This window comes from Lepisma saccharinum, chromosome 11 (assembly GCF_977018435.1).
Source record: "Lepisma saccharinum chromosome 11, izLepSacc3.1, whole genome shotgun sequence".
NCBI classification, from domain to species: domain Eukaryota; kingdom Metazoa; phylum Arthropoda; class Insecta; order Zygentoma; family Lepismatidae; genus Lepisma; species Lepisma saccharinum.
Window position 1 is genome coordinate 60,819,049 of NC_139239.1, and position 27,860 is coordinate 60,846,908.

Sequence of the window (27,860 nt, forward strand, 5' to 3'; positions counted from 1 at the left end):
AACTAAGTAAGGAACACAGGAATAAAGAAAATAAAAGGAATGAAAAGAAAGGAAAAGATGAGAAAATAAAGAGGAAAAATAAATGAGAAAAAGAAAGGTAAGGAAGAAAAAGAAGAAAAGGAAATCAGAAGAAAAGATAAGCAATAAAGGAAGGTAAGGAAGAAAAGGGAAATGAGAAGAAAAGAAAAGCAATAAAGGAAGGTAAGAAAGAAAAGGGAAATAAAGGAATAAAGAAGGAAAGGAAGAAAGCCAGAGAGGAAAGAAAAAGGAATAATAGAAGAAAAGAGTAAGGAAGGAATTAAAAAGTAAATAAGGAACAAAGGAAAAGAGAAAATAAAAGGAATGAAAAGAAAGGAATAAGGAAAAAGAAGAGAAGAAAAATAAATGAGAAAAAGAAAATAAAGGGATAAAAAGAAAATAAAGGAAGACAAGTAATTTGGAAAATAAAGAAGAGGAAGAAAAGGAAATATAGCAATAAAGAAGGAAATGAAGAACAACTAATGAGGAAATAAAAAGGAATAAAGGAAGGAAAGGGCAAGGAAGCAAAGAACAGAAAGAAAAGTAAGTAAGTAAGAAAGAAAATAAAAAGAATGAAGGGGAAGGAATAAAGAAATAAAAGCAAGGAAAAGAAGAGAAAATAAAAGGGAAGAAAAGGAAATGAGAAAAGAAAAATAAAGGAAGAGAAAGAAATCAAAGGTAATAATGAAAGAAAAGAAAGGACAGGAAGAAAAGGGAAAAGAAGAGAGAAAGAAAAGGAAGGAAATAATGAAGAAAATAGAATGAAATAAAGTAGGAAGAGAGAACAACTGAGAGAATGAAGAGGACGAAGGAGAATGAAAAGATGGAGCAAGAATTTGCGATAGGATTTCTTTCTCTGAAAAATAAAATAAAGATGAAGTGATTTTAAGTGCGTACGAGTAAATGCCATACACAATATAAAAAGCTGAGTGGAGAAATGGTCTAAGATGGTCAATTTCTGCTACCATCCATCCATCTACCGTACAAAATGATCATGCCTCTTTTTTTTCAAAGTATTAACGGTCATTACATAGTTACCCCTATTAATGCGATTTTAATTATTCGCTTTCTTTAAATATATATTTACGGTACACGCAACCGTAATTTATAATCATTATCTATCTTTTTGCATAATGAAATATAAAAAATTCAATTAAAAACGGTTCCGTCCTGTTATATAAATTAACGATCAGATTGATAAATGTTAACGCTAGAATATATTCTAAATATTCCCCTGTTCTCCCTTCATCAAGTGTGCGGGGCACATTCAGCTGCAACAGTCGCTAAAACTAATTATTAAGAGCATTAAGTCTGGCTCTTCTAACCAAAGAAGTATTTAAGGAGGTCCAGGGGGTCCGTACCCCCCCCCCCCCGAAAGCCTTGATAAGTAAAAAAAATTAAAATATGCGTTGTTTAACATTTCTTGTATAATCGAGGGTTCTTTCAATTAATTTGAAGGCAGTAAATATTTAATTTCTATAATAACTTTATTCAATATTAATTTCATGTGATTGTGTGTGTTTAAACAAAACCTAACGTAGTACAATGACTCTTTTGTTGCATAACAACATCATCATTACAGTAAAACCTCGTTAATCCGAACTAATGGGTGGGATAAGTTTGACCGGTTTAACGAAAGTCTGGATTAACTGAATTAACCTAAAAGAACAGTAGAAAGTGCATTAAAACTCCGTTTATAGCAACAAAACACGTTTATTATGGTGTATTTAAAGGGAACAGGCCTAAATACACTATACAATACAGTACAAAATCTGCGGGAAACAACACTGCCTTTTCTTTGGGAAGTTGTCTTCCGGACTTCTAACCACATTTAAAACCTTGCATTCTGCCTTTTGTTTGTTTGTTTTTCCCTGTCCGAATTAACGAGGTTTTACTGTATTTTATTGGAATCACTTCACACTAAACTATCCTACCACACCGCACATTTATAGGTGCGAAGCCCAAGGTTCCGGACCCCCCCCCCCCTCCCGGAAAGTACCAAAGATATTAATCTGAAAGTTTAATTTTCGTCAACTTAATCTAATATTCTTTCTTGTTATTTAATAAATATTCAATTTTTCATCTATTTGGCACTGATTTCCTTGCCAGGGCAGTTGCTTTAATACAAATCTTAGCGATCTTAACTACACGTACGCTAGATAATGAATACATGCTTTTATATCTCTATTTTTATAGTTTCTTATTAATGTACAATACAATATTAATTTAATATTTATGAATATTATTATTCTTATAACTTAATATATTAATAAAATTATTTTAATTTAAACATTTATATTATTTATTATTATTATTTGAGACACTTTGTTCGGACCGCCCCGAAATAAATTTCTAAATACGTGCTTGATTCTAACCTAACAATTCCCAACCTATTTATAATGCCGCTTAGTTCTAATAATGCGGTTAGGTTAGAAGGGCCAGGTTTAAAGCTCTTAGGAATTAGTTTTAGTGATTGTTAGCAGCTAGATGTGCCCTGCCTGAACCAGACCCGCCGAATCATAGATTAGAATCTCCACTGCGACGTTGGGGGCAAATAGGGTTGCGTCCTAATTCCGAACAGTCCTAATTGCGAACACATGAAACTGAGAAATATTTCCACGTCCTAACTGCGAACACATGAAACTGAGAAATATTTCCACGTCCTAATTGCGAACACACAGAGCTGAAAACCTGTTCTTAAAAACAGGTAAGTATAAGACACGAGAATTCTGGTCTTTTCCAACACCGAAGGAAGAGAGACTTTGATGACCCAAACACATTTTTTTATGGATGAAACGTTCAAAAGCTGTGCTAGCCAGTTTTCTTAGATATACACCATACATGCAGACTTGGACAGTACGATTTTAGAAGCAAATGTTGTACCTCTAGTCTTTGCGTTTCCACCAGACAAGAAGAAAGAGATTTATTTACGATTGATTCGATTAATCTTGAGGGAAATACCAGAGTGGATGAAGATGAAGAAATATAGAGGAGCATCCGTATGTGAGCGTCTTTAGCTTTTCTAAACCTAGAAGATCTTGAAGAAGGATGGCTTCGTATTTACGAGCAAGCTCCTAGTCATGAAAACCTTGTGAAGTTCTTCGACTATTTTGTGGACCGGTGGCTCGAAAACCCCTTACTGACAAGATATGTGGAACTGTTTCAATAGGAGGCACCGGACAAATAATGCAGTGGAGGGATGGAATCATAAAAAATCTATTGGTAGGCCATATCCAAGAATGGCAGAGCTCATTAAATGCTTAGAGGCTGAGGTAGAAAAGTCAAATTATATAATTATGAGAATGGAATTGATCTTGGAAGGTGTCAAGCGGAAGAAAATATATATTTTGTTGGACGAGGATAGCAAGAAGCACAGACAAATACAAGGAGATTTATGATATCCCTATTTTTTTAAGAACAATATCATATGTTTTGAAATTTGACTAGGTAACGTTCACCGCATTATTAATTGACAAAGTCATTAATTGTATTATTAATTAAATAAGCTTTTTTGTACAATATGTATAATGTATATATAATGTATGTACTTCGTCGAAGGCTTTAATCATGTCGGATTTTGTTACAACTGACATGTTTCAATTTGAGGTGCAACTTTTACACCACCACTGACCCACAGGCCACTGACCAGTCTCAAGTCTGGCACTGAGTCTCTCTTAAAATATAGTTAAAAGGACTCGGGAAATTGAGAGAAAGTTGTAGGTCACAAGGCAGAAAATGTGTTCGCAATTAGGACGCAGCCCTTCGAGTGTGTTCCTGTTCAAGCAGGAAGTGTTCGCAATTAGGACGATACCGCAAATAGCACAGTGCTATTCGACGGACACAGAAACAAAATACCTGAATGTCACTGCTGTGAGCAATATGTGAGCACAAGAATTCAACAGTGGAGCAACCACAGGGGGACAGGGGGCATTACCACCAACCTTCGACGGAAGGGGGCAAGGGGGCAAACATTGACGGCTTAGGGCACCTGCAGGGGGCACAGGGGATCAATTGCCCCCCTCGATTCCGAGCCGTATGTAGGTGGGGGGCAGGAGTCGGCCATGGATACCGAATGATCGAAATGAAAACGAGTTGTGAAACAGAGAATTCCATGACGTCCAGTGAATTATTTGCGCCCTATTAATTCAATATTGTTTTCAATTGCAAAAATTGGATCTGAAAATTTTCTTTGGATCTTTGTTCTTTCTAATGTAATGTATTTAAATAACATTTGTTGTATATATGTATTGAATGCACTTTGAATACGTGCAGAATTTAGTGTTAGCGTGTTGCATATGCATTTTCTTATTTTATGTCGCTCCATGTTGCATATGTGTAAAACATATGTTGTACATGAAAATTACAGAGTAGTATATATGTTATATGAACAAAAAAAAATATCTTCGGAATGCATTTATCATTCACTTTCTGCCACTACTACTACCATTAGTAATAATAATAATAATAATAATGCCATTCTTATTGTTGTTATTATTATTATTATTATTATTGATACGTTTATCCTGGTACTTGCCCCCAGACAAAAATTCGTGGTTGCGCCTCTGGAATTCAACGAGGAAGACTAAACATGTGAAATTTGTGAAACACGAGTACGAATTGTAAACCTTCGGAGCGAATTTACAAAACCGGAAGGATCTCCAAATTTTTTCATATTCGTTAGCCTATACTAAGTAATTTTGGCCTCGTATTGCGGGGGTCACATCTGGAAATTGGAAAATAAGCCGAATTAAGTGGTTTTCGGTTATGTTTCTCTGGAGCTATATGTGCATTGTTTTACGAACTAAATTTTAACTATGCTTGCCTAACCTAACCTTACCGAAAATGGTTCCTGGGGGATATCAGAGAATGGTTTGCGGACCAATTGCGAGCAAATACATTAACGAAATGTTAATTTTGTAGCACTAGAGCGGCAAGCAATGTTTTCTCCCTCACGCAAGACGCCATTTTCCTCAAATGAACGCTCGAGCACATATCAACAAACATGGTTCTCATGTTTGTGTATGGAGAATGATCGTGGTAATTATGAACGTTATTTTACAATGTCTACACGTCACCCCCTAATCTTAACTGCAGATACGTCATGAGGACTCGATATTTAGTGAGTGAAAGAAGTAGGAAATGAATTGGAGATCCTTCCGGTATTGTAAATTCTTGCCAAACCTTCCAATCTTCTAATCTATTGTACTGAGATATCGAGAGTTCAGAATTCACTACATTCCATCTCCAAACTTTTTCCATTGTTGATAACTCGAAGATTGTTAACTTTAACGTTCTACACTTCTCTGTGCTAATCTCTTGCAGTTTAGCGAAAGTGAACGCATGTCCTGAACCATGGAAATCAAGTTGGAGACTGACACCATCTACCGGAAGAACCGGGAAACAGTGAAAGAAATGCTTCAACTGCAACTCTTGTAATTTCCTGCTGTTTGAGTCGTGAGCGCATGCACCAAGTTACACAATAGGAACCAACATGTTTGAGGGGAGATGTGTTTTCTGTCACGAGCCGGCAGAATATGAGATATCTACGTATTCTTGTGCAGAGGTTATAAGCAGCTTGTTTGGTGGTTGTTTTTTTTCAATCGTTGCGTAAAACAAGGAGAGTAAACACAGTGATGAAAAATTTGCTTCACAATACTCATGTATCCCACTCTACACTCCTGCAGACTAACGAGGCTCTGGCGTCTTAACTCAAAGCCAGTATTATCCTCTGTGTCGCTTGTATTGTGTCACGTCCGAGTGTGTTTGAGATATACATTTCATCATATCATTTTTCATTCCCATATTTGCGATTAGCCGAAAGAGCCAGCAAAGCGAAATAAAATAAAACAAATCATTCAAGCATGGCTTTAGAAGTGATATAATCACTTAGCGTTGTTTTTGTGACTTTTGACTAATCGCGACGATGGGGATTATAGTGACGATTGATTTAATTGATTTGGTTTATTTTACTTCGCTTTTTGTGCCACTTTTGGCTAATTTGCGAAGATGGGGATGAGTGATGATATGATGGAATTCATCAATGGACACTCACATCCATGCCCAGGCCAGGATTCGAACCCGGGACCATTGGCGTCGTAGCGCGCTGTGATAACTGTTATCAGCAGCTGCCGTCTAAAGGCAAAAAAGTTGGGCTAGAAGCGCTGAAGATTAATTTCTCGTATATTACAAGATGTTTAATTCTGCAATGGAAGTAAAATTAATTCTTTATACACTATTTAAATTAGATATCTGTAGTAATTCTGGTTGGGCCCCGAGTCCTCCTCCTGGCTATGTGCCTGTCTGTAGACGTGTACAGTAGGTTGGAACGAAAAAAAAAAATTAAAAAAATCTAATAGTGCGGAAAAGTTGCCATTTGATGTAAAAACGACAAAAATAAAATTTGATGGTGATTGGAACATATCTAAAGGTGCCACAAGTACGATAAAGTTTTTTATTCTCTATTTCAACCTTTTTCTCTAGTTTCTCATTTGCCCAAATCAAAAAGTTCGTACTTTTTATGCCATTTTATTAATCGAACAAACGTTTTTTGGGGGTTTTAAATTTATGGTGAGGATAAAAAAATAATTATTAAAATATTAAATATAAAACCCCCAAAAACGTTTGTTAGATTAATAAAAAGGCATAAAAAGTACGAACTTTTTGATTTGGGCTATTATAGCGCAAATAAGAAACTAGAGAAAAAGGTTAAAATAGAGCAAAAAATATTCAAATTAATGAAACTTTATCGTACTTGCGGCACCTCAAGAAATGCTCCAATTACCATCAAATTTTATTTTGGTCGTTTTTACATCAAAAGGCAACTTTTCCGCACTATTAGAACTTTTTTTTAAATATTTTTTTCGTTCCACCCTGATGTACAGCCTGCATTCCATGTTGGCTTCACAGATGTCACTTTTCATTCTCTCCATTCGAAAGAGGACATTAAACGATTATCCCAGAGTCCTAGAAAATGCAAATGCAAACATACGATCACGCCATTGAGTAACTACGGACCGAAATGGTCTCTTAGCCAGTTTCCAGATACAGGGAGAGAACCCTCGCGGCTTCTATAATAACTAATCGATTCCTTGCGGGAGAAGATGAAGGGGATGAAGGGCGCACACAGGGTGGATCTTCTCCTCCCTTCCAAGAAGGGGGAGAGCCATGTGATTGGCATGAGGTAGGCAACCTCCCGACTTCCCTGTCGCTACTCCACCACTGAATTTGTGAGCATTATAAGAAGGACCCTGAATCAACCCAATCGAACGCATGCTGCATTTTGAGGTTGAAAGACGTTCGAATTTCTAAAAGACGTTGGGATTTTGCAGAAGAGTTACGAGGACTGGGTTGGAGTTCTGTAAAAAGCATTGCGTTCCCTTGCGTTTGCTTTTGCAACTACTGTAATTAACACACACATCAAATTGCAGGTGCTGGTCAAGCTTTAGAAACTCGCTTGCACTCCGTGCAGTGCAACAGAAACGGAATTGAAACTAAACTTTGAGGGTCTACCACGTGGCTTTCTCACCGAGTGACACACATTGTCAGCGCATCGAGTCAATGCCTTCTTTTAACAAGGCCTGTGCATGAAATCCTTGCTTATATTCAACGTCATCATTGGGAGGTCACAGATCACAACACGATATCAGCACCACAGTAGCGCGATTTCAATTATTACACACTATCCTTACACGCTGGAAATACTACGTTCGAACTGTGTCAATTTACCACCTACTCAACACTCAATTTCAACTGCGATGTTGGTATCGTGTTACAATACATGACCTGCCAGTAATAATGACGTTGCATATAAGCAAGAAAAGTCCACAACGGCCTTGCCATGTATAAAGGCATTGGTCGAAACCCATCGGGCATATTGATTGATTGACTGAAAATTGCGGGTGCGTCAGCGTTTAAGCTATTTGCACTCGTCACATTATACGGGTTCAAGCCCCTTACCGTAGCTAAAATCAACATGTGTTTCTGAGAACTCAAATCTCCTTGCCCATGTTATAAGCTGAGGCTCTACAGGGGTACTCAGGACGTATATGAACAACACAACCCTACAGAGGATTATACTGGCCGTAGGTACACACGCCAGAGCCTCGTTGTCCTGCAAGAGTGCAGTAATCGGGGTGTACTATACTCTGTCCCGGGTATCTCTGGAGCAAGCGAACGAAAACAAGTCTCTGCGCAAGTAGTGACGCGAGACGGCTCCACCAATGAACACGTGGGAAAGGGATTGGCGGGGTGGGGGATTGGCGGGGTGGGGGAAAAGCGACTGTAGTTACCAGCCTTTGCAGCAGCGTGTACTGCTTCAGCTCCGCTCATTTGCTTTCTTCCCGCTCTAGAGATTCCCCGGATAGAGTATACATGGATGTAAGGTTGACTTTTCGGTGCCTTCTAAAACGGTCACCCCTTACAACCCGCATCGGGCATATTATCTTAACGATTCAATTGTCCTCGCGAAACTGGATCAGCAGACCTATTGTGAGGCTACCACCGAAGAATCGAACCCGGGAAAGTTCTCCTTAAAGGTGAGAGCCTTAACCATTGATCTACACTGGAACGCACGTGCGATATGTGCCCACAGATATTTTCTCCCACGCGTCTCCACTCCATCTGTTGCTAGCAACATTAGTAATAACACAATAATAGTAATACGATCTTTCGGATGGCTACTGTCACCCCCTATCCGTAAGATTCACAACTTGTGCGGCAACCGAGAGAGAGTTTTCCCACCACCACAAAGAGAGTGGTGACATGAAAGACAGACACGATCTTGATTGATTCAAGGACAAGGCCACTAGACGTGACGTCACCGTGGAAGAGTCGTGGGTCCCAGTGAATTACACAGTCGCCATTGATAAAGGGGAAAGATAAATTTAGTGGCGGAGGGAAAAGAGCAGAGTGGTTTTGGCTGAAACGGGAGAATGGCGGAAGTGAAATTCAATCGCATGGAAACAGTGGAGAGTGCGGGAATTGTTAAACAAAAGCGAAACCAGCGGCACATGCTAATCGAGTATTTAATTATCTGTTTTCAGTTTCACGCACGCGCGGAATTCCACAGTGAGCATAGGGTTGTGTGTGGGGGGGGGAGAACTGGATGTGCTTTATACTCCCCTCCCATCCCCCACAGCAGCTGTTTTTTCAGTGGTACGTGTGAGGAGAGTAGAGAAGATTTCGAAACATCAATGGACTTTAAAACTGTTACCGGAAATTATTCTCTCGTGGTATTGTTAAGCTGGGTGTCCACTGGAAGGGAAACGCGGTGCCACCAGCTCGGATAGAAATGAAATTGGCAACGTTGCGATTAGCCTTGCGTTATAAAACTGCCACAAAATTACGTCTTGCATATGTGCCCTTGTATCAGTATGAAAGACACAAAAACTCTGAAATCAGAGTACTTGAAACGAGTTTGTTTTAAGTCCACTTTATGCACAGATAGGCTAATCAGAACTATGACTGTAATTTAAATTGGGATCCGAACCACTATGCGCCTCTATATGGTATCTACCCTGGGACCCCTTGATTACACGGCGACGACGTTACCACTACTTGAAACGAGCTCAATGCTGTCAAATACATATAGTTTTAATATTTGAGTTTATATACGAGGGTCATTATTTATATATTGAGCCTTGGCAACACTGATTGAAGTTAGGCGCGATTTGACGTTTGCACGGAATCGTCTGGCATTATTGACCATAACGTACTTCAAATGTTTTGTCAATAGCTTCATTTGTGTTGTTTATGTTGCCTTGGAGATTGCGCGACAACAATAAAATGGAATTAACTCGTGAACATTTTCGTGCGATGATTTTTTTTCGATTTTCGACGTGGATAATCAAGACAAGAGTGCATCGATCAACTTACTTCCACATTTGGCGATGAAGCCCCATCCTTTGCCACTGTGAAACGCTGGTATAAATAATTTAATCGTGGCCGCCATTCGCTCACCGACGAGATTCGCGAAGGTCGTCCAAAATCAGTTGTTGTTCAAGAAAACATTGATGCTGTGCAAAACCTAATACTGCAAGATCGTCATGTGACATACTGTGAGATTGAGACAACCATAGGCATTAGTTCCACCAGCATATATAAAATATTACATGATCATTTAGCTGTGAGAAAGGTATGTTCTCGTTGGATCCCACACAATTTGACAAAAACTCAAAAAGACTAACTAACTAACTCTCTAGCCTTCTTAAACCCGAAGGTTCATGGCTGCAGCAACACAGGCCTTCCATCTTTCCCTATCTTGAGAAAGATCTATATACTCTTTTCCATCCCTACCGATTTCCTTTAGGTCCATCTCAACGTTGTCCCTCCATATTCGTCTTGGCAAAACTCAAAAAGACGCTCGCGTCAATTGGTGCAAACAAATGCTCAATAAATACAATCGTGGTGCTTCAAAAGACGTATATAAGATTGTAACAGGTGACGAATCATGGATATATGCATATGAGCCGGAACGTAAACAGCAGTCGACTGTATGGGTGTTTCAAGATGAACCCAATCCAACAAAAGTTCTTCGCGCTCGAAGCACATCGACACAAATGGTCGCCTGTTTTTTCGGGGAAACTGGTCATGTGGCAACTGTGCCTTTAGAGGAACGTAGAACGGTCAACTCTGAATGGTACACAACAATTTGTTTGCCAGAGGTCTTCGGTCAAATACGGAAACAACAAAACGCCGTCGGATCATTCTTCATCAAGACAATCCCAGCTGTCACACATCTCGTCTAACAACCGAGTTTATCAACAGTCAAAAAATCGAATTGATGGGTCATCCACCGTACAGTCCTGATTTGGCACCCAATAACTTCTTCTTGTTCCCGAATGTCAAGAATAAATTGCGTGGACAACGATTTTCGTCGGCGGAAGACGTCGTTGATGCGTTCAAAAACCATATTATGGAGGTGTCTCAAGAAGATTGGAAAAACTGCTTTGACAAATGGTTGGAACGAATGCAAAAGTGTATTGACCATAAAGGAGAATACTTCGAAAAACAATACAGCAGTTTTCAATGTCAAATTCCTGTTTTTTCATTGTTAGGCTCAAAATATAAATAGTGACCCTCGTACTATGTATCAATTGAAAAACTTGGTTGGAATACTGATGCAAACCAGATACACAATTATGGGCTGAAATTGTCAAATGAATATCATATTTGTTTTGTTTTTATCTGAAACCTCGTTCATGAAACAAATGAAGTCTTGTAATCGGTAGTTGTTTGAAATCACTGTGGTGTGTTGTCAATTGGCGCTTATAAAGTGTTTTGACAACACTTTGAAAGTGATTTTTAATTAATTACTAGAACGAGTTTCTGCACTGGGTTTAGCATTGAGTTGAATCTTCTGTTCAGTTGGATACTGAAAAATAGAGTGTGCTACTGGGCTGTTAATATGTCTTGTCCTTTTTTTTAACTTAGTGGTACAGTAATATCAACTACAAATCACTGGATAATACTAATGTAAGTCACGTCTCATAATCCGATCGAAAAATGCACATTTAATTTATTATTTTCTATGATTGTCATTGTAAGAGCACATTCTACTTGAACAATTGCCCAAAACAAGTAATAATTTCCCGTTGAAACGAAGAATTGCCCCAAAGCAAGTAATAATTTCCAGTTCAAATTTGAACAATTGTCCAAAAAGACGTAATAATTTCCCGTTGAAACTTGAACAATTGCCCAGAACGAGTAATAATTTCCCGTTGAAACTTGAACAACTGTCCCAAAAGAAGTAATAATTTCACGTTTGAAACTTGGACAATTGCCCCACAAGAAGTAATAATTTCCCGTTGAAACTTGAATAATGCTCGAAACAATTAATACTCGTATTTTCCCAATGAAACATCCTACTTAATACGCACAAATGGACAAGACTGCTGAATAAGAGAGACACCTTCCCCTTAATTGTGAGACAGAACAAGAGGAAATGTAAAATAAAATGGATTCAGAGCGAAGTCGTGCAGGCGGTTGTAAGACGGATAATAGCAAGTGCAGCATACGTTATATGATTCTGCCATGAGCAAGGGTGGACTACTGAGGGGTCCTCTTCATATGGAGCGTTAACCACAATGAGGGAAAATAGTCTCCCCTGTGCGGTTCCAAGGAAGAAACTACCCCTGTTCAGTGTGTACCCGTGGAACCAATGGAATTTAAAGAGTGGTTTGAACCTACACACATAGGCCTTGTAAAGTAAATCGAGATGAGAACGAAAAGAGATATTTCTAAACTTGAAACTAAATTATTCATGTGCGTAATTTAGGGTTGTCAAGTTTTAATTTTCTGCAAATATTCAAAATGCTACACTTAGATGCATGCTTCGTGGAACCACCCAGAGCTAGAAAGCTGATCTTTTTTACACTTCACGGGTATTCGTTAAAATGTAGCATAAGCATAATTTCATAAGAGTAAAATATTTAAAATTATATTTCACATTAAAGTGCAATATACAGTTGCTACACGTCCCAGATTTTTCCGAAACTCTTGGTGTACCCAAAAAAAATCTTTCGGGACTGAAATTGAGAAAATACGTAAAGCATAAATTGATAAAATGTCCTCTGGTGCCTTTCCCTTTCGTTTTTCTCTGTTTCTATTTCCATATCTTTGTTCCACTGTTCTCCCCTAATTTCTCTCTCTCTCTCTCTCTCTCTCTCTCTCTCTCTCTCTCTCTCTCTCTCTCTCTCTCTCTCTCTCTCTCTCTCTCTCTCTCTCTCTCTCTCTCTCTCTTCCCCTCCCTCCCACTCCTAGGAACGACGTATCAATATCGCATGTAACAGTTTTAACTTAGAACATTCAAAAACGAAAAGAAACTTCAAGACATAATTCTTGTGCATAAGAGTTGTATCAATCCTTCCATTAAAACATTACCCAAATTCCTTCGAGTCGATGGGCGGACTCTGTTGGACATGTCCCTGCTCCAAATTGCTGGTACGCCGGGATCCTTCACAATTCCCCCAGCCAGATAGCTGGAGGCAAGGTAAAGGAATGCTTTGTTGGTCTGATATACTCTCGAAATGGGTCTTTTCAAGGTTTCGATAACAAATGAGGTCAATAACATCTAGATATACAACGACTGCATGGCGTTTTTACGTTATGCATCTCCAGTACCCCGACAACCATCGCACCGCCATCTATCACAATTCAAGACTCTTTTTTGCGACTGAAGGATACTGATTTACTTTCGTAGGTTATGTGTACTTATAAAACAAGCGTACGAAAATCATGGAGAGCTAGAAAAGAAATGCAAGGCATAATACCACACAGAAACTCTCTCCAATAGGTAAAATACACAAAGGAAAATTAGGAGAATTCAATGGAAGAACGGAAAATTGCTTCGCTGATAGCTCAGCAAATAATTGTCCTTAACGAATAAATAATCAAGACGTTAAAATACTGCCATCTATTTATTGGATTTGCATCTTCAAAACATGAAAGTTTTTTCATATTGAACACTGATAACTTTTTGATACTTCATTTTTAAAAGTACTATGGCTCTAAAACAATCTCGCCAAATCTACGTGAAAATCATGTTATTATTTTGAATGAATAGCTTAGAGAGGGATATTTACAGCATGTACCCTTGCGTTCGTTTGATTCATTGAGTTGGTTTATTTTACTTCGCTTTTTTGCCACTTTTGGCTAATCGCAAAGATGAGGACGAGTGATGATATAATGAAATTGATGAAGGGACACTCAAGAACACCCATGGCCGGGATTTGAATCAGGGACATCTGGTGTATGTTCGTGTCCGTCCGTTTGGGCCAACGATCAATGTATCAGAAACTACAGTCGTACAAAGAAAAGGGACAACGGCCAACTCACGAACTAAAGTGGCTAGTCATTTGTCTACTCCTATCGCAATAACCGTCGACCAAAATGTTCCCTTTCGATTGTGCCTGAATGCCCCCGTGTTGCCATATTTATATTGCCGTGCATCGTTGTTAATAAATTCAACAATGTCACATATTACATCTCTGCTATCGCTGTGTGGTTTTTCCTTCGTGATGATGCGAACACCTGGGAGTGAATAAAGGTAACGAGAATGTGTTGAAGAGTGTCACACATTTTGGCAACGCAGGGGAAGGACTACATGGCAAGCAGCCCATTGCATCACCCACGCCCGCATCACTAGCGTAGTCTTGAAAATTCGATGCCAGAAGGTCTGTTCTTGGTGGAGCAAACTACAAAGACTAATAGCTACAATTTCAAATCCTACGCACGCCCCTGCTTCCTCTCCTAACTCCTGAATCGTGACGCTAAGCCTTAAGTAGGAACAATAAAATGAAACGTGCAACCCAATTTCCAGCAGAATGTTAATTAAAAGTTCAGAAGTTTTTTTCAAGAAACGAAGCCAGTATAACACAACATTGTGAATGAATGAAAACAGGTTTCTACGTACCAGGACGCCATTCTTTTTGTTCCTCAGTAGCTCCGACACCAGAAGATCCCTGAATCGCCTCACGGAATAGTAAAGGTGAACGTGGGCGTCGGAAATGTTGTCCATGCGAACCAGATCCATGTTCTCCTCACTTCACTCGCTGTCCAGCTGGAGAAGGCACACACAAACTGCAGTTGGACATTAGTTGGAAACACTGCCTTGCCAAGTGGCAACACTTACACTTCCAGGACGAGCATGGCTTCGCGCAACAACACTATGCACTGTGATGTATCAGTGATACCTATGAAAAGAGCTTCCGTTTCACTATTTTGAATCTTCCTTTGGCGAATATAGCACCATTAGTGAATAATACGTCTCTCTCACCACTAGCTTGTCTCCCCATGGTAAAGCTAAATCTCGAAGCTAGAACGCTGTGAACACCTTTTCCAGATGTTTTTCTGCAGAAACGAAACTACGGACTGACATAAGTCATTGGTTATGTTGTATAGTGTTAAATTCTGTGACTAAGGAGAAAGTAGTATGCAAATTACTATTATTATGCTGTTAAATTAATTGCTGGTGTGTAATTAGCAAAACTAGAGCCATCTAATGACATTTTGGTAATTATCTCTTCTTTTATACAAGTACTTACATTGCAAATTAACATCACTGTGACGTACCATAGCCTGTATGGTGTAAGAAAAACGTCCAGCAAACTTCTAAACGACTGCTCGGCCACATGTGCCCATCTTCAACATTCGTGTTCCTTTTCCTAGATATTGACGTGCACTTATCCGATATACAAACGAAGAATCTGAACACTGCATTGACGAAACGGGAAAAACGTGTTCCACAAATTTTGAAAACCAATTTTGAACGAACGGCAGAGGATCATCACTTCGCCCTCCAATGCTAGAATCATTCTTGTGGTGGATTTGAAGACACGCTGCTCGTAGCGATTCGTGCGCACTTCAGACCAAACACACAACAACTGGCCTGCTCGAAACCGTACAAACTGAGAGTAGCGTTTTCATCCAATTAACAGCTTATCCAAAACTTTCACCAGCGACAACTACTGCTGGAAGTATTTTCTTTATACCAGCACCACGATATCTGGGCCTTTGGAAGATATACAAACTGCGTGATTTGAAGTGATTTAAAGATGCGACACTAGCGCCACTGCTCCCACCTCACAAGTACTTAGAAATGCGACACCAGCGTCACTAATCCCGGGGCAAACGAATCACTTTGCAAAGCAATAAACAAAATACCCCTTGACAAAGTTTTAGAAAACAGATCTCACAAAAAACCTGAATAAATAACCTGCTGATGCTGTATATAAAATATCAGTGGTAATATTTCAAGTTCGCCGGTTCATTATTTTAAGTTTCCAGTAAATGTAACTATCTTTAATGAATTTATACCCACACTGTAGAAGTTATGGGTTGCAAGTCAACCATTACATTGCCAGTGGAGGTTAATAGAAATATCTACAATAAACGTATCTGATAAAATTATGACAATTTCAATACACTTATTTATATATAAAACAAGGAACATGTATTGAATTCTGCTTGTAATGACAGAATATTAAAAAGTTATCATTTACATAATTTTCATAGGTTTGTATGGTGGCAAAATCATGCAATCACTTGAAAGAAACAAAACAGAAAAAAAAATTGACCAAGAATGACTTTAAAAGTGAACTGTAGCTATTAATAGTTATTCCCTGTGATTTTATAGGAGTGAGAATACATAAAATATATTGTCTGAAATTGGAAAGAGGAATCTCATTTGGTTTTGGCTGTTATTGATAGGTGCTAGACTTGGTAAATAATAACGAATTTTCCTCTTGGGGATCGCATCAAACAATTCCAAGATTGTTGCTCCATACTCTTAACAGATCACAATATAATTAAGTGGAAGGATGTTTGGACGAACATATCCCTAAATTTGGCAAAATTTGTTTAGAATGAAATTAATGCTCCTACGTTCATTTTTATTATTTTGCAAATTTTAGTGATTTCACGTCATAAAAATAATAGACTGAATACTAGTGAGATAAATATCACCAAAGAGCGTAAAGACAGTAGAAAAATACAATCGAAAATTTCCGGTCCTTGAAATAGCACAATTTTTACTCTACAGCGACAATCAGATTGCGATTGGATACGGTAAAGTAACGATCCAAGACCTAATTACCACGTGATGGCAAAAGGGATCTACATACAGGAACACCCTCATTGTCATTTCACATACTTCTTCGAAACAAGCCCCGCTACGGTTTTTGCAACCGCCCTCTGCAACAATGTCTTCGCCCTGAGGAAACAATGACATTCTGCTTCCACGTCCGGCAACAGCCAGTACAACGCCCTTCGAACAGGAAGAAAGATGAGGCAAATTAGATAGGAAAATGATTTCGCTCTTTTGCCTACAGATACAAGGAAGATAACGTTCTTGAGTTGCACAGCATCTGTGCTCCATCCTGGTTCAATGTGCAAGATTTAGCATTTTCTTTTTTTCTGACAGTCATCCTCGTGTTTCCAGAGTCAACGCACTAAATTTACGGATGAACAATATAAATGCTAAATAGAAAGGACAGATGTCACAACTGTCGGGTTTCAACAGAAATTGCTGTATCACTCTCACGAACTTTACCTCTGTAGCTATATATCTCTCTTTTCAGCTTTCTTTTTATTTCTCTATGCCTATGTCTATCCCTTCCACTCACGCTCACTCACTCTGTATTTCTCTATACATACATATTCTACCTCTTCCTGTCTACGCCTCTCTTAATATTTATATATTGATTTCTCTACCTATGCAATTTGTAATTTCGTTCATTTCACAGCTGTGGCGTTAGAACGAGTTCTCGTTTAGCAATTAAAACTACGTCACTTGCCGACGAAATCAGATGTCCGTATCCCTTCAACTTCAGCGTATAGCGTATTTGGTACCTTTTCAATCAGAGTTTTCGTCAAATTTCTATTCGATATGCACACACTGGAACACAAGATAATTCTGAACAACAGCATGTTATCGAGAGGATATCCATGTCATGCAACTCTCTGTCTGATTGTCATACGGGTGGACGTGTCGCGTTGAAGAAAGGTTTATATTCGCTTCTGTGTAGTTTGCTAAGGTGACAAGTGATAAACCAATGTTGATAAATGTTGTTATTGTTATAACGTATGTAAGTACACTTTAGAACAAAGAAATTTTATCTAGGCTTCTCATGTGAAAACTAACTCGTGCAAAAGTGTAAGAAGGAGAATTTTAAGTGAACTTTATCAACAAAAGAGTGAAAAATATGTGGTAGTACATCTTCTGCGACAGTTGAGGGATTACGCACATACGATCTCACAGGCAAGTGGCGAGGTTCTATCCGCTGCATGGGCACGCATTCGAGTGGCACAATAACCAAATGATGGAGTGGTTCGGATCCCACTTTAAACTGTGGGTCCAGTCCCGATTAGCCTTTCTGTGCATAAAGTGGACTTAAAACACCAAATCAATCAATAACCAAATGAAGGGACTGTATCTCTACATATGTGACTTCATCCTCTATTTCTTTTTTCTTTCATTCTCTGTCGTCCTCTGTCTTTCTCAGAGTGTGTGTGTATGTGTGTGTGTGTTCCTCTCTTCTTTCAGGGATAACATTACTATGAACCATTTACGTTACAGCAAGTACGTCATCAAAACCTTAAAGCGTTTAGAAGAACTTCGTATACTATACACTCGCTGTTGTCATGGGGTTCCGTAACACTTACTTTTTGCACAATGTACAGTCGCCGGCCAAATAATGTGGCACCTATATCCTCAAATACTCGCTTCCTTGCAAGACGTTATGTGTATTGCCTATGTCTACGGCGGTGGTAGAAGATGCCATTGAAAATTTTCTATTAAAGTCCACTTATCCCGGTAGTTATGCAACACACACAACGCCCTGCATGAAAGCGAGTATTTCAGGATCTAGATATCCCATTTTTAATGCCGGTGACAGTACATAGATACGGTACTTATGGAAACTTTAAACTGATTTAACTTTTTACAATTTATTAAACGTGCGTGGATTTTACTAAACAAGACAGACATTTTGAACAAGTTGTCACTTGACAGGAAAATAACTCTAAAGCTCTAATATTCCATAATCATCAACACTGCTAAATAGGTTTGAAATTATCCTTGAAAAATCATTGAAAGCACAGTAAAGGGTCGAAAAATATGTAGAGATTTGTTCCTCCATGGTTCAGTGAGTACCACAGCCACAAGATGTCCCGAGAACGTTCAGTGAGGAGCAACATATTTGGATAAAAGAAGAACGCCACTCGTTCTGCCCCATTACCTTAAATGGGATCCACAAATAACATACAAAGGCACTCAGAAGACAACGTAATGTTAGTAGAGGAGCGTTCATGGGAGGGATTTCATTTTTTTTTTTTTCAGGCAGTCTGAGGAAGAGGAGATTCGGCGAAATTTCTTTGTGGGAATCTTGGGAGCTGAATTTGGGAAACGAAAGGAAGTCTGTCTCGTTTTCGCATTTGATGTGAACCTTTGTGGCATTGTTGATCATGTGTTCAACGGTTCAACTTTCTTAGGATGTCCTTGTAATTTGTCCATCTGTCCAGCGATCTGTAGCTATATCCTGACGTTGATCAGCATTTTCTCCATGTTCCATACACATTTCCTGTGTTCAGTATTTTTCAGAACGTGAACAGTTTTTTTACCGTAATGATTAGCGTGAACAGGATTTTCGTAAAAGGGGGCGTGAGTGACGTCCCTTTAAGGATACTGAGCCAAATGGTGTGTGTGGGGGGGAATCATGTTTACTAACCATCCTTTGGGACATGTTCAGTAGATCAGTTTTTCTTCCTTCGAACAAGCTTTCAACATTTTCCCATTACGTTCAGCCCTCTCCTTAACCCATACTACCTCTGTGATCAGCATTTTCGTGTCGTGCATGGTGTTCAGCTGCTGCTTTCATTCGCCGCGTTGTCTGTGTACTCACATGCCTAGTTGGTTAGAAAATTCAGCACCGAGCCATCTACTTCGTTGTTTTTGGTCACGTAGTGTATTTGGTGTCTGCACCGTTTGCACTTACGTTTTGGAGCGGTGTACAGTGTGGTGGATGGTCACGTGGTACGTGCGAACCAATCAAATGAACGTTCAAAGCAGAAGACAGGTATCTGCTGAATATTGTGAACTTGAATACTTCCATTCTTTGATACAGCGTGTCCTTGGTTGAACACAATTTGCTTGCACCAGGCTGACACGACACTGCACCTAGTGTCGAAAAATGCAGCGATCTAGACGGGGGCTATTGACTATCTCTACGATTCGTACTTTCACCATCTTCTTCATTGCAACGTTTCGTAGTACTCTCTGATAGATGGAGCACCAAAATTTCCATGTTGGAAAGTTCTGAACGAAAGTTGAGGGCTCGAGCAGTGCCGTCTTACAAACAAGGCCTGTGTAGAGACCTGCTTACATGTAACGTCACCGTTGGTACGTGATTGCAACACGTCATCGTATGTAGAATTCACGGAAAATTGATGTAGTTTGAATGTAGTACGTGTAGATACAGTGTAGCGATTATGATCAGAACTTGCGACTGTAGTACTGATAACATGTTGCGATTCATGACCTACCAATGATGACGTCGCATGTAAACAAGGAGTCTCTACACAGGCCTTCTCGTAAGAAGGCATAGCTCCGGTATGGAAAGCCAGACAATACAACTGCTTTGCGTTTTGGAATTTAGTCCTCTCTGAACTGAATTTACCCAATCGATGCTTTCAATTGGACTCGAACTGCAGACCTCAGACACGACAACCCTCAACGAAGGAGTACTTTCACTCAAACACGGTACAGCGACGACCGGACGAGGATAATAGTGAAAATAGATGCCGGGCGTGTAATCACGGGCTCATGCGTACCTCTGGGACGTGACTTTCGAGGGAAGGAATCCGAAGGCCATGCAGCATCAAAGAAGAACCGGAGAAGAAGGGGGGGGCAGGTAACTGCCCCGTCTTCCCCCATGGCCTTGAAAGCCTCTCATCTCAAGATCTGCAGCAGAAGCCTAAAATGACACACCATATCGTCTCGATTTAAAAAAGTTATCATTTTTGAGACGCGCTTTTAAAAACGTTGCAACGCTTACAGTGTATTCGTTGACCCAGTATCTTGAGGACAATTGAGGAATAGTTTGAATATTAGCGGACTCTGGTCTCGAAAGCTGGAAAACAGCGGCGATGGGACCAAGGAGTTTATGTCAGTTGGTCACACCTTGTCATTCTCAGCCGCAACTGTCTTAAGAGAGAGAGAATGAAACGACGACGGAGAAACGATGACAGACAGAGAAGCAAGTAAGGAAGAGTGAGATAGATGCGAGAAAGAATGAGAGAAAAAGAGAGAAGTGGTGACCAAGAAGAAGTTAATACGAAGAAAGAGGGAGAGATAAGAATAGTAGGAGAGAGGGATAGAGAAAGAAAGAGAAAATGATAACGAAAGGGAGAAATGAGAGAGGCAGAAAGAATGAGATAGAGAGGGGAACGAAGAGAGAAAGAGAGAGAGAGATAGAAGAGGAAGAAATAAAGATAGTAGGGGAGAGAGATAGATAAAAGAGGAGAGAGAAAGAGAGAGAGAGACTCAGTAGAGAGAAAGGGAGCGATAGAGGGAAACAAAGAAAGGGAGCGATAGAGGGAAACAAAGAAAGGGAGAAAAGAAGGAAGAAAAGATAGAACGGGAGAAAACATTAAGTTTGAGAATTAAATATAGAAGTTGAACGAATTGAACTGATACCACTAAGCCTGTACCTGAACGTGCAGGGCCGTGGTAGTAATGGACCGCGTACTATGCCAGAATTACTACTAAATTTTGAAATCCGAGAATTCATATAGACTGGTTTTGTACTTTCTAAACGTATTTATCAGCTCAGAGTGCACTTTAAAATCGAAATTTCAACAAATAAACAACTTGGTGCCGTGTTCACTGCGTGACTGCAATATGTTTCATCGTTACCAATCATAACATTAGCATATCCCCAGATAATTTACATGACAATTAATTATCACTTGAATTTAACTTCACTCATACAAAAATGCATTACAGACCAAATATCATATCCGACGGGCTTCTAGATGTTCTTAAACAGCATAAAGATGTGTAAACGCTGTTCAAATGTCTACAAATAGCTGCGATGCCTTGCCAAGAATCAACCAACTCGGTACGCATGCGCACCATGACGACCGCAGCGCTTCAGCGGCAATACTTGTAAACTGAGCCAATTTTGTAGACATCCCTCGTACTTATCGCAATTATCTCTGCAGAAAGAGAAGCAATGTAAACATTTACGTATGGCTTATGATAAATCCTATTGGCAATTCCAGTGACAGCTGTAGGTGGCTCTTTTGTCAATGTGTAGGATTCTAGTACTACATGTGACAAAGCCATGGCGGCGACTCGGGGCGAGGGGGCAGATGCCCCCGCACTACGCTAAACCTTATGGACCAAGGGAAAGTAAACGGTCCTTGACCCCTCACCTTTTGCAATTTGCCCCCCCCCCCCTAGTTTTGGAACCCAATCGTCGCCACTGCCACTCAACTGAAGTTTCGAAACCTTATATTCTGAGCTGTACCAGAGCCAATACATAGGAAAGGAACTATTTTTCACATGCCACGTGGTTTTGTTTATGGTATAAGTCCTGATTCGAACGCCAGTTCGGTGTAGCTCGAGAGGAAGTCGACCGCACACGTATCTGGTTTCGCGTCAGCACCCGTTTTTCTGAAATGCGCTGTTGCCACTTTTACCGGCAGTGTTTAAACATACAACATGATAGCATAACACAATAACACCACAACCTGGCAAAGATAACCGCAAGCTCGCGTTATGAAATCTCTAAAGAAACTGAATTGGCAACATTTTATATACTCCACATGGACTTGACAAATGGTTGTCAGAGGGAAACTGATATCTCGAAACTCTCTTTGAAGTAAAGTGGCGTTCGAATCAGGACTTGAACTTTACATGTTGTGGATGATGAATAGTTAGTTAGACGTGTGGCGTATCTGTTGAACTGCACATCCGACAACGGTGTGCTAAATTACGCTATAAACAAGCCCCATAAAAGGTCCGCCCTTGATCTCGGCGTCACCTTTACTGACTCATACGCGCCCGTTTTACCTTCTCAGTGCGTCGTTCCTCGCGGGTTAACTATCTTTATTCTAGTCTCTGCATTATCATCGATCATCTTCTTCTCCCGCCGTTGCCCTTGGCAACTGGAGACCGGTTTCGTCTCGAGTAACAAGGAAAGTGCTGCTCCAGGAACGTGAATTGGATTTTTCTTTCCTTTTTTGCAGGAATGAGTACTAAAACAAGAAGAAAAGAGGCATTAAATGGCGCCAAAATGCACCCACGAGCAAGTTAAGTCTTCTGCAGTGAGTTCTGGACTCGTTGCCCCCTTACATGCAACGTCATCACGATTTGCAGTTGCAGTTGTTAGCGGATTTGCAACTTACTTTTTAAAAGTAGCCGAATTGCAGAAACGTAACTCAGTTATAGTTGTAGTTACTCTCACAAGCAACTTAAAGTTTCCTTTCAGCTCAGGCGCAGCCGAATGGTTAACGTTCTCGCCTTTGGCGCGAGTGGTCCTGGGTTCGATCCCAGTTTGGAGCTCCAAAAATTTCTGTTGACCCAGTATCTTGAGGACAATTGAGGAATAGCTTGAATATTAGCGAACTCTGGTCTCGAAAGCTGGAAAACAGCGGCGATGGGACTCGATGTGATGACCACGCGTCACCCAATGTAAAACACCTTGGCAAGCCTTGGCCCGCAAACGACTGTTGCACAACGGAGTTTAAATTAATTTTAAACTTATTTCAGTGGTTGCGCTGTCGCCTTGTAATAAAAAGGTCCCGGGTTCAAATCCCGATAGAGGAACATTGCACAGTTATTCGGATCACCGTCCTAATTAGTCCTTTAACAAAATATGCGAAATATTTTCCTGATAGGCGTAAAAATGGACTACTACTGTCACTTGTTCCATTTATTTTTTATTTCTAAATTGTATTTTCCACCCAACCACAATGACGAATGGCGACAAATGGAAATCATACTAGAATATTTGTCTGCACATTCTGTTTAAATGAATGAAGACAAAACCAAAGATAGTAGAAGCTATAAGACTATTCGATAAGGTACGTATCTTACCACGGAACGAGACGCTAAAATATTGTTCTGATTGGCTATATTGCATAATCTTAAATAAAAGCCAAGTGAGAGTCCTTAGTATTTCTCATGAATAGATGTAGAATTACAAGAATTTAACATTTCCATGCTTTACCTTTCAGTAACCTAGCATTTTCTCTCATTTAATTTTTCCTGTAACTACAAGATGTAGGTGCATTAGGTATATATGCGATTGTTGTGGGCAAATTCCATGGCAGAGACATCTGTTGGGGTTCTGCTACACTAATGCAAAATTACGTCCATGCTTAGACGTGGCCAAATGAACCGTCTTACTTCACCCATTGCATCAAGCAGCCATTTAACAAGAGGTCCTCGCACACCTACACAGTCTCTTGAGCAACCTGCTGGCCTACAGATTCAACTGTCTGCGACCTTCTCCTATGATTCATTGTTTACTCTCTCGTGCCAAGGCTAAAGAGAAACAGAGCCTCCAAACGGTAAATATTGTCTTCCAGAAAGCATTGCAGAAACAATGTTTACGCTAATAAGATTTACATTCGATATGTAGGGACTTGCGACACGAATAGGCTATTTCGATTATGATGAAAACACGAAAAGTTCATTTCTGGTGTTTGTGAGAGATACGACGTACAAATTCTTAGCATATTTTATCAAGTAATAATGCGAAATACGCTCTTAAAACTAATTTACCACAAATCATTTTCCGAATTATCCTGGGAGTTATGCAAAATCCAGGAACACTAATTGTGCTACAAACTTTGGGGTGGAATAATGGACTTATTTACACGGAAATAAAGTACTGTGAACCTATACATTTTATAATAAAACTCCTCTATGCTGGTGTGTAACATGTACTGTATCACGTGTTCAAACAAATAACCAATAAGCTTATTTTAAATTTATGAGAAATGTTTAATTACTCATACTTGAAGGAACCATTAGTATGCAGAAATAAAGAATTTTTTATTAATTTACTCATTTAAATATGATTTCTCCTGTTAATGTACCTGAAGAAAATAATCCAAAATTCTTCTTTTTATAAGAGATCTTTGTGAACACCCCGTCCAACAATCATTTTTTTAAATATAACTTCTCTGCAGACACTACAGAAGAAAAGGTTTATCAAAATAGTTTCCATTAACCAAACAGTTGTTTAAACGAGTGACAACAAAATGATTGTTCGCAAAGATCAATATTTTTGTGTGATTGCGCACGTTTGTTTAAGAGTTGCCAAATAATTTGGTCAAACTCACTAAATGTTGAAAAAAGCTACGCAGATTATTTTAGCAATTGTTAACATTTGTTCTGTTAACAAATAATTTGATCATAGTTACCAGATTTAGTTACTGCTACCATTTATTTTGTTTCTGGTTAAGAATGCCTTGACAAACGTGATTTGTCAATTCGACGCAATCAGTTTTTTCTGTGCACGAAGATAAAAATCTTACTTTCCTTTCCTAACTTCATTGCATTTCATGCAGCTTAGTTTGTTTCTAAGCCCACATAAACAAATCAATCATTCAATCTGTGATGCAAAATAAGCATATATCTGAAGCCTACATCTCATCTTCATAATAGTTCATAGAAAGCAAGTTTTAGTACAACAACAAGCATATGTTAGTCCTTCAGATGTGCTTCATTGGGAATCGATGATAATTAGATGATTTTCCCTGAGATTTCCACACTTTTCCAGGTGTGTGCGAACCCTGTTCTAGGTTCAATTTACAGACGAATAAACAAACAAACAAACAGTGTTTCATAATTCTGAATATGAAAGATGTACCGATTAGTTCAGATATATCGATTTGTGCAGACAAGAGATATCGATAGTTGACTCGAGCTTATTTCTTCACTTTCATAAAACGTGGAAATTCTACTTTCTTCTTGTTCACGTTGCGTCACATATCCGATCGGCATGCAAGGAGAAAGAAAGGTTAACTTTCTTTGTACTTTCTCCTGCACTTCCTTCCTTGCGGCCAACACTACTTCCTTTACATCCCGCTGATCTTTTTTATTCCTATCTTGACACACATGAAAGCTGAGACAAGGAGTTCAATAACTGGATAATAGATGTCCGGCCATTAATTAGCCATAAAAACAGCAAATTATATTCTGTAACTTTGCTTCTCAGCACAGAAGTTAGACGTTGAATTAACTATGAATTAGTGCATACACGACGAATAAACACACTAAAAGCCTAAGCCATTGCGAAGTTCCTATATCGTCATTATTATATTGGATCCTTGCAAAAGAAATGATTCTTGGTAATTCTTGAAAGATACAACGAAATTTGATTAACATCCAATGTTACTATAACTTAAATTTTCATTCTACAAAAACAGCTACGATTTTATAGAAAAAAGAAAATTGCTAATGCAGTAACAATGTGTGAAAAAATTAGATTAAATATTGAATGTTTGTGAAATGCATTTGTGTGATGACATTGATCATTCATTGTTTGTTTATTTATATATATATTGTAGACAGTGTACAAGAGGAAGTAAACTGTCCTAGCCCCCCAGTTTTAGCACTCACTCGCAGCTACTGAATGTAGACAGTGAACGTAAACATTATACATGGTGTGTTTTCCTGCTTCCAACAGAATCCAACACGGTAATTCACGCCCCCTTCTCCTCAAAGCAAAATTTTAATTAATATATTGTGCATGCATGCATTGCTCGCGCCTCTAAAATGAAGCGTGTGTCATACGTGATGGCCGGGTAAACCTTCCCCAACATCACACGCGTGCCAAGCGCCTTGAGGGGACATCGGAAATACCGAATTGGTAAATGCGATGTTGCCGCTCTGCGAATAAGACGAAGCCGCCGGTATTGTGATAGGGAGGTGAAGCTTACGAGGCAGCAACATCACATCTTTATTTCAAGATCATATACCACCAAACAAAGCTCATTAGTTTGTTTATGCAGCACATTTGTCGGTACACGATAAGAAATCGTGTGCCAAGTAAGTACAGCATAAAAAAACAACTAAAAAATGCAACAATTATTTATGTCATGGTTAACGTGGAACAAGAAGTTCAAAATCTGGATACTAGATGTAGCTGTTTCTGAACCCAATAGCTAAATGTCAATGTAGTAGACATATAACAAACTATACATTCCAGAACTCTTGCTAAAGTCCTTGAATAGAGTTTCGTTTGACAATGTAAAAAATGTCCTAGTTTGTTTCCCAGAATCTGTACAGTATCAAATATGTTTAATTTCAAAAACTGATTTCGACTTTGTGTTTTCTTATTTTACGAGGTATGTCTGCCCCTTTAAGCTAATCACAAAGATAAGAATGATTGATGAGTGGATGAAATGATTGATTGAGTTGATGTTTTAAGTCCACTAAATGCACAGAAAGACCTACAGTTTAAAGTGAAATCCGAGCCACTATGTGCCTTCACCGGGAATCGAACCCGGGACCCATTGATTACAAGACGACGACGCTACCACTGCGCCATCGGCGAGACCCTGAGTGAACGGACACAACAGACATTCGCAACACCCCCCCCCCCCCACACACACACACTTTCCTTTGGGCTAACAAGAAAAATTAGATAAACAAATGTTCGTTATCTAAAATATGTATTTGTGTAATGTGTTTAGGTGTGTATTTAATGGGACCCACTTCCCCAGGAACATGTTCCCGCCCGCCTCTGCTCCCCACATTTTCTTCTGACGCCGTCACTCCCGGGACTGGAACTCGAAACTTCCGGTATGTGAGATTGTGAGTCGAACACTCAACTTGCCACGCCACCGAGACGGCACCATATTAAAACTAACCACGCCACCGAGACGGTACCATATTAAAACTAAGTATACAGAACCTTAACGTAAATATACGTACAGAAAATAACTCTATTACCTGTAATTGCGATTCGGTTTCATTTGTTCGAGGTCGTTTATTTATACCATTACGTTAACAATGGAAGGAAGGGTGAATTGGAAAAGGTGGCTCTCATTAAAGGTACAATCCCAGCATTCTCTTGGGGATGGTGGACAGCCAAACTCGTTTTCCGAAAACTGAAATCCACTACAAGGATTGCTAAAGTCATGTCATGTTAGGCTAAATGTAGTGTATCTATGCCAAGAGGATTTTAACCTAACAACGAAAGCATTCCGCGCTTGCGTCAGATGAAATCCGGCGCTTGTCCAAGAAGGTGTTTGAGTTACGTGCGATGAGTCAAACTAGAAGACGGGTCAGAAAATAAGTCATCTTAGCCTGGACAAATATTACTATC

The 27,860-nt window shown here is 39.3% G+C and overlaps 1 protein-coding gene across 7 annotated transcripts in view; it reads right to left on the minus strand.

Moving 5' to 3' along the window:
* LOC145994848 (uncharacterized) overlaps positions 1-27,860 on the minus strand; it is a 448,153-nt gene that overhangs the window by 322,736 nt on the left and 97,557 nt on the right. For 6 of the 7 annotated variants that reach the window (XM_083131229.1, XM_083131228.1, XM_083131235.1 and 3 more), the window contains exon 2: positions 14,429-14,708. The exons of the other annotated variant lie outside the window; for it this stretch is intronic. In XM_083131229.1, coding sequence (XP_082987355.1) covers positions 14,429-14,548 — 120 coding nt within the window. In that variant the 5' untranslated portion in view covers positions 14,549-14,708. The remainder of the gene's footprint in view (positions 1-14,428; positions 14,709-27,860) is intronic. 7 annotated transcript variants of the gene reach the window in all.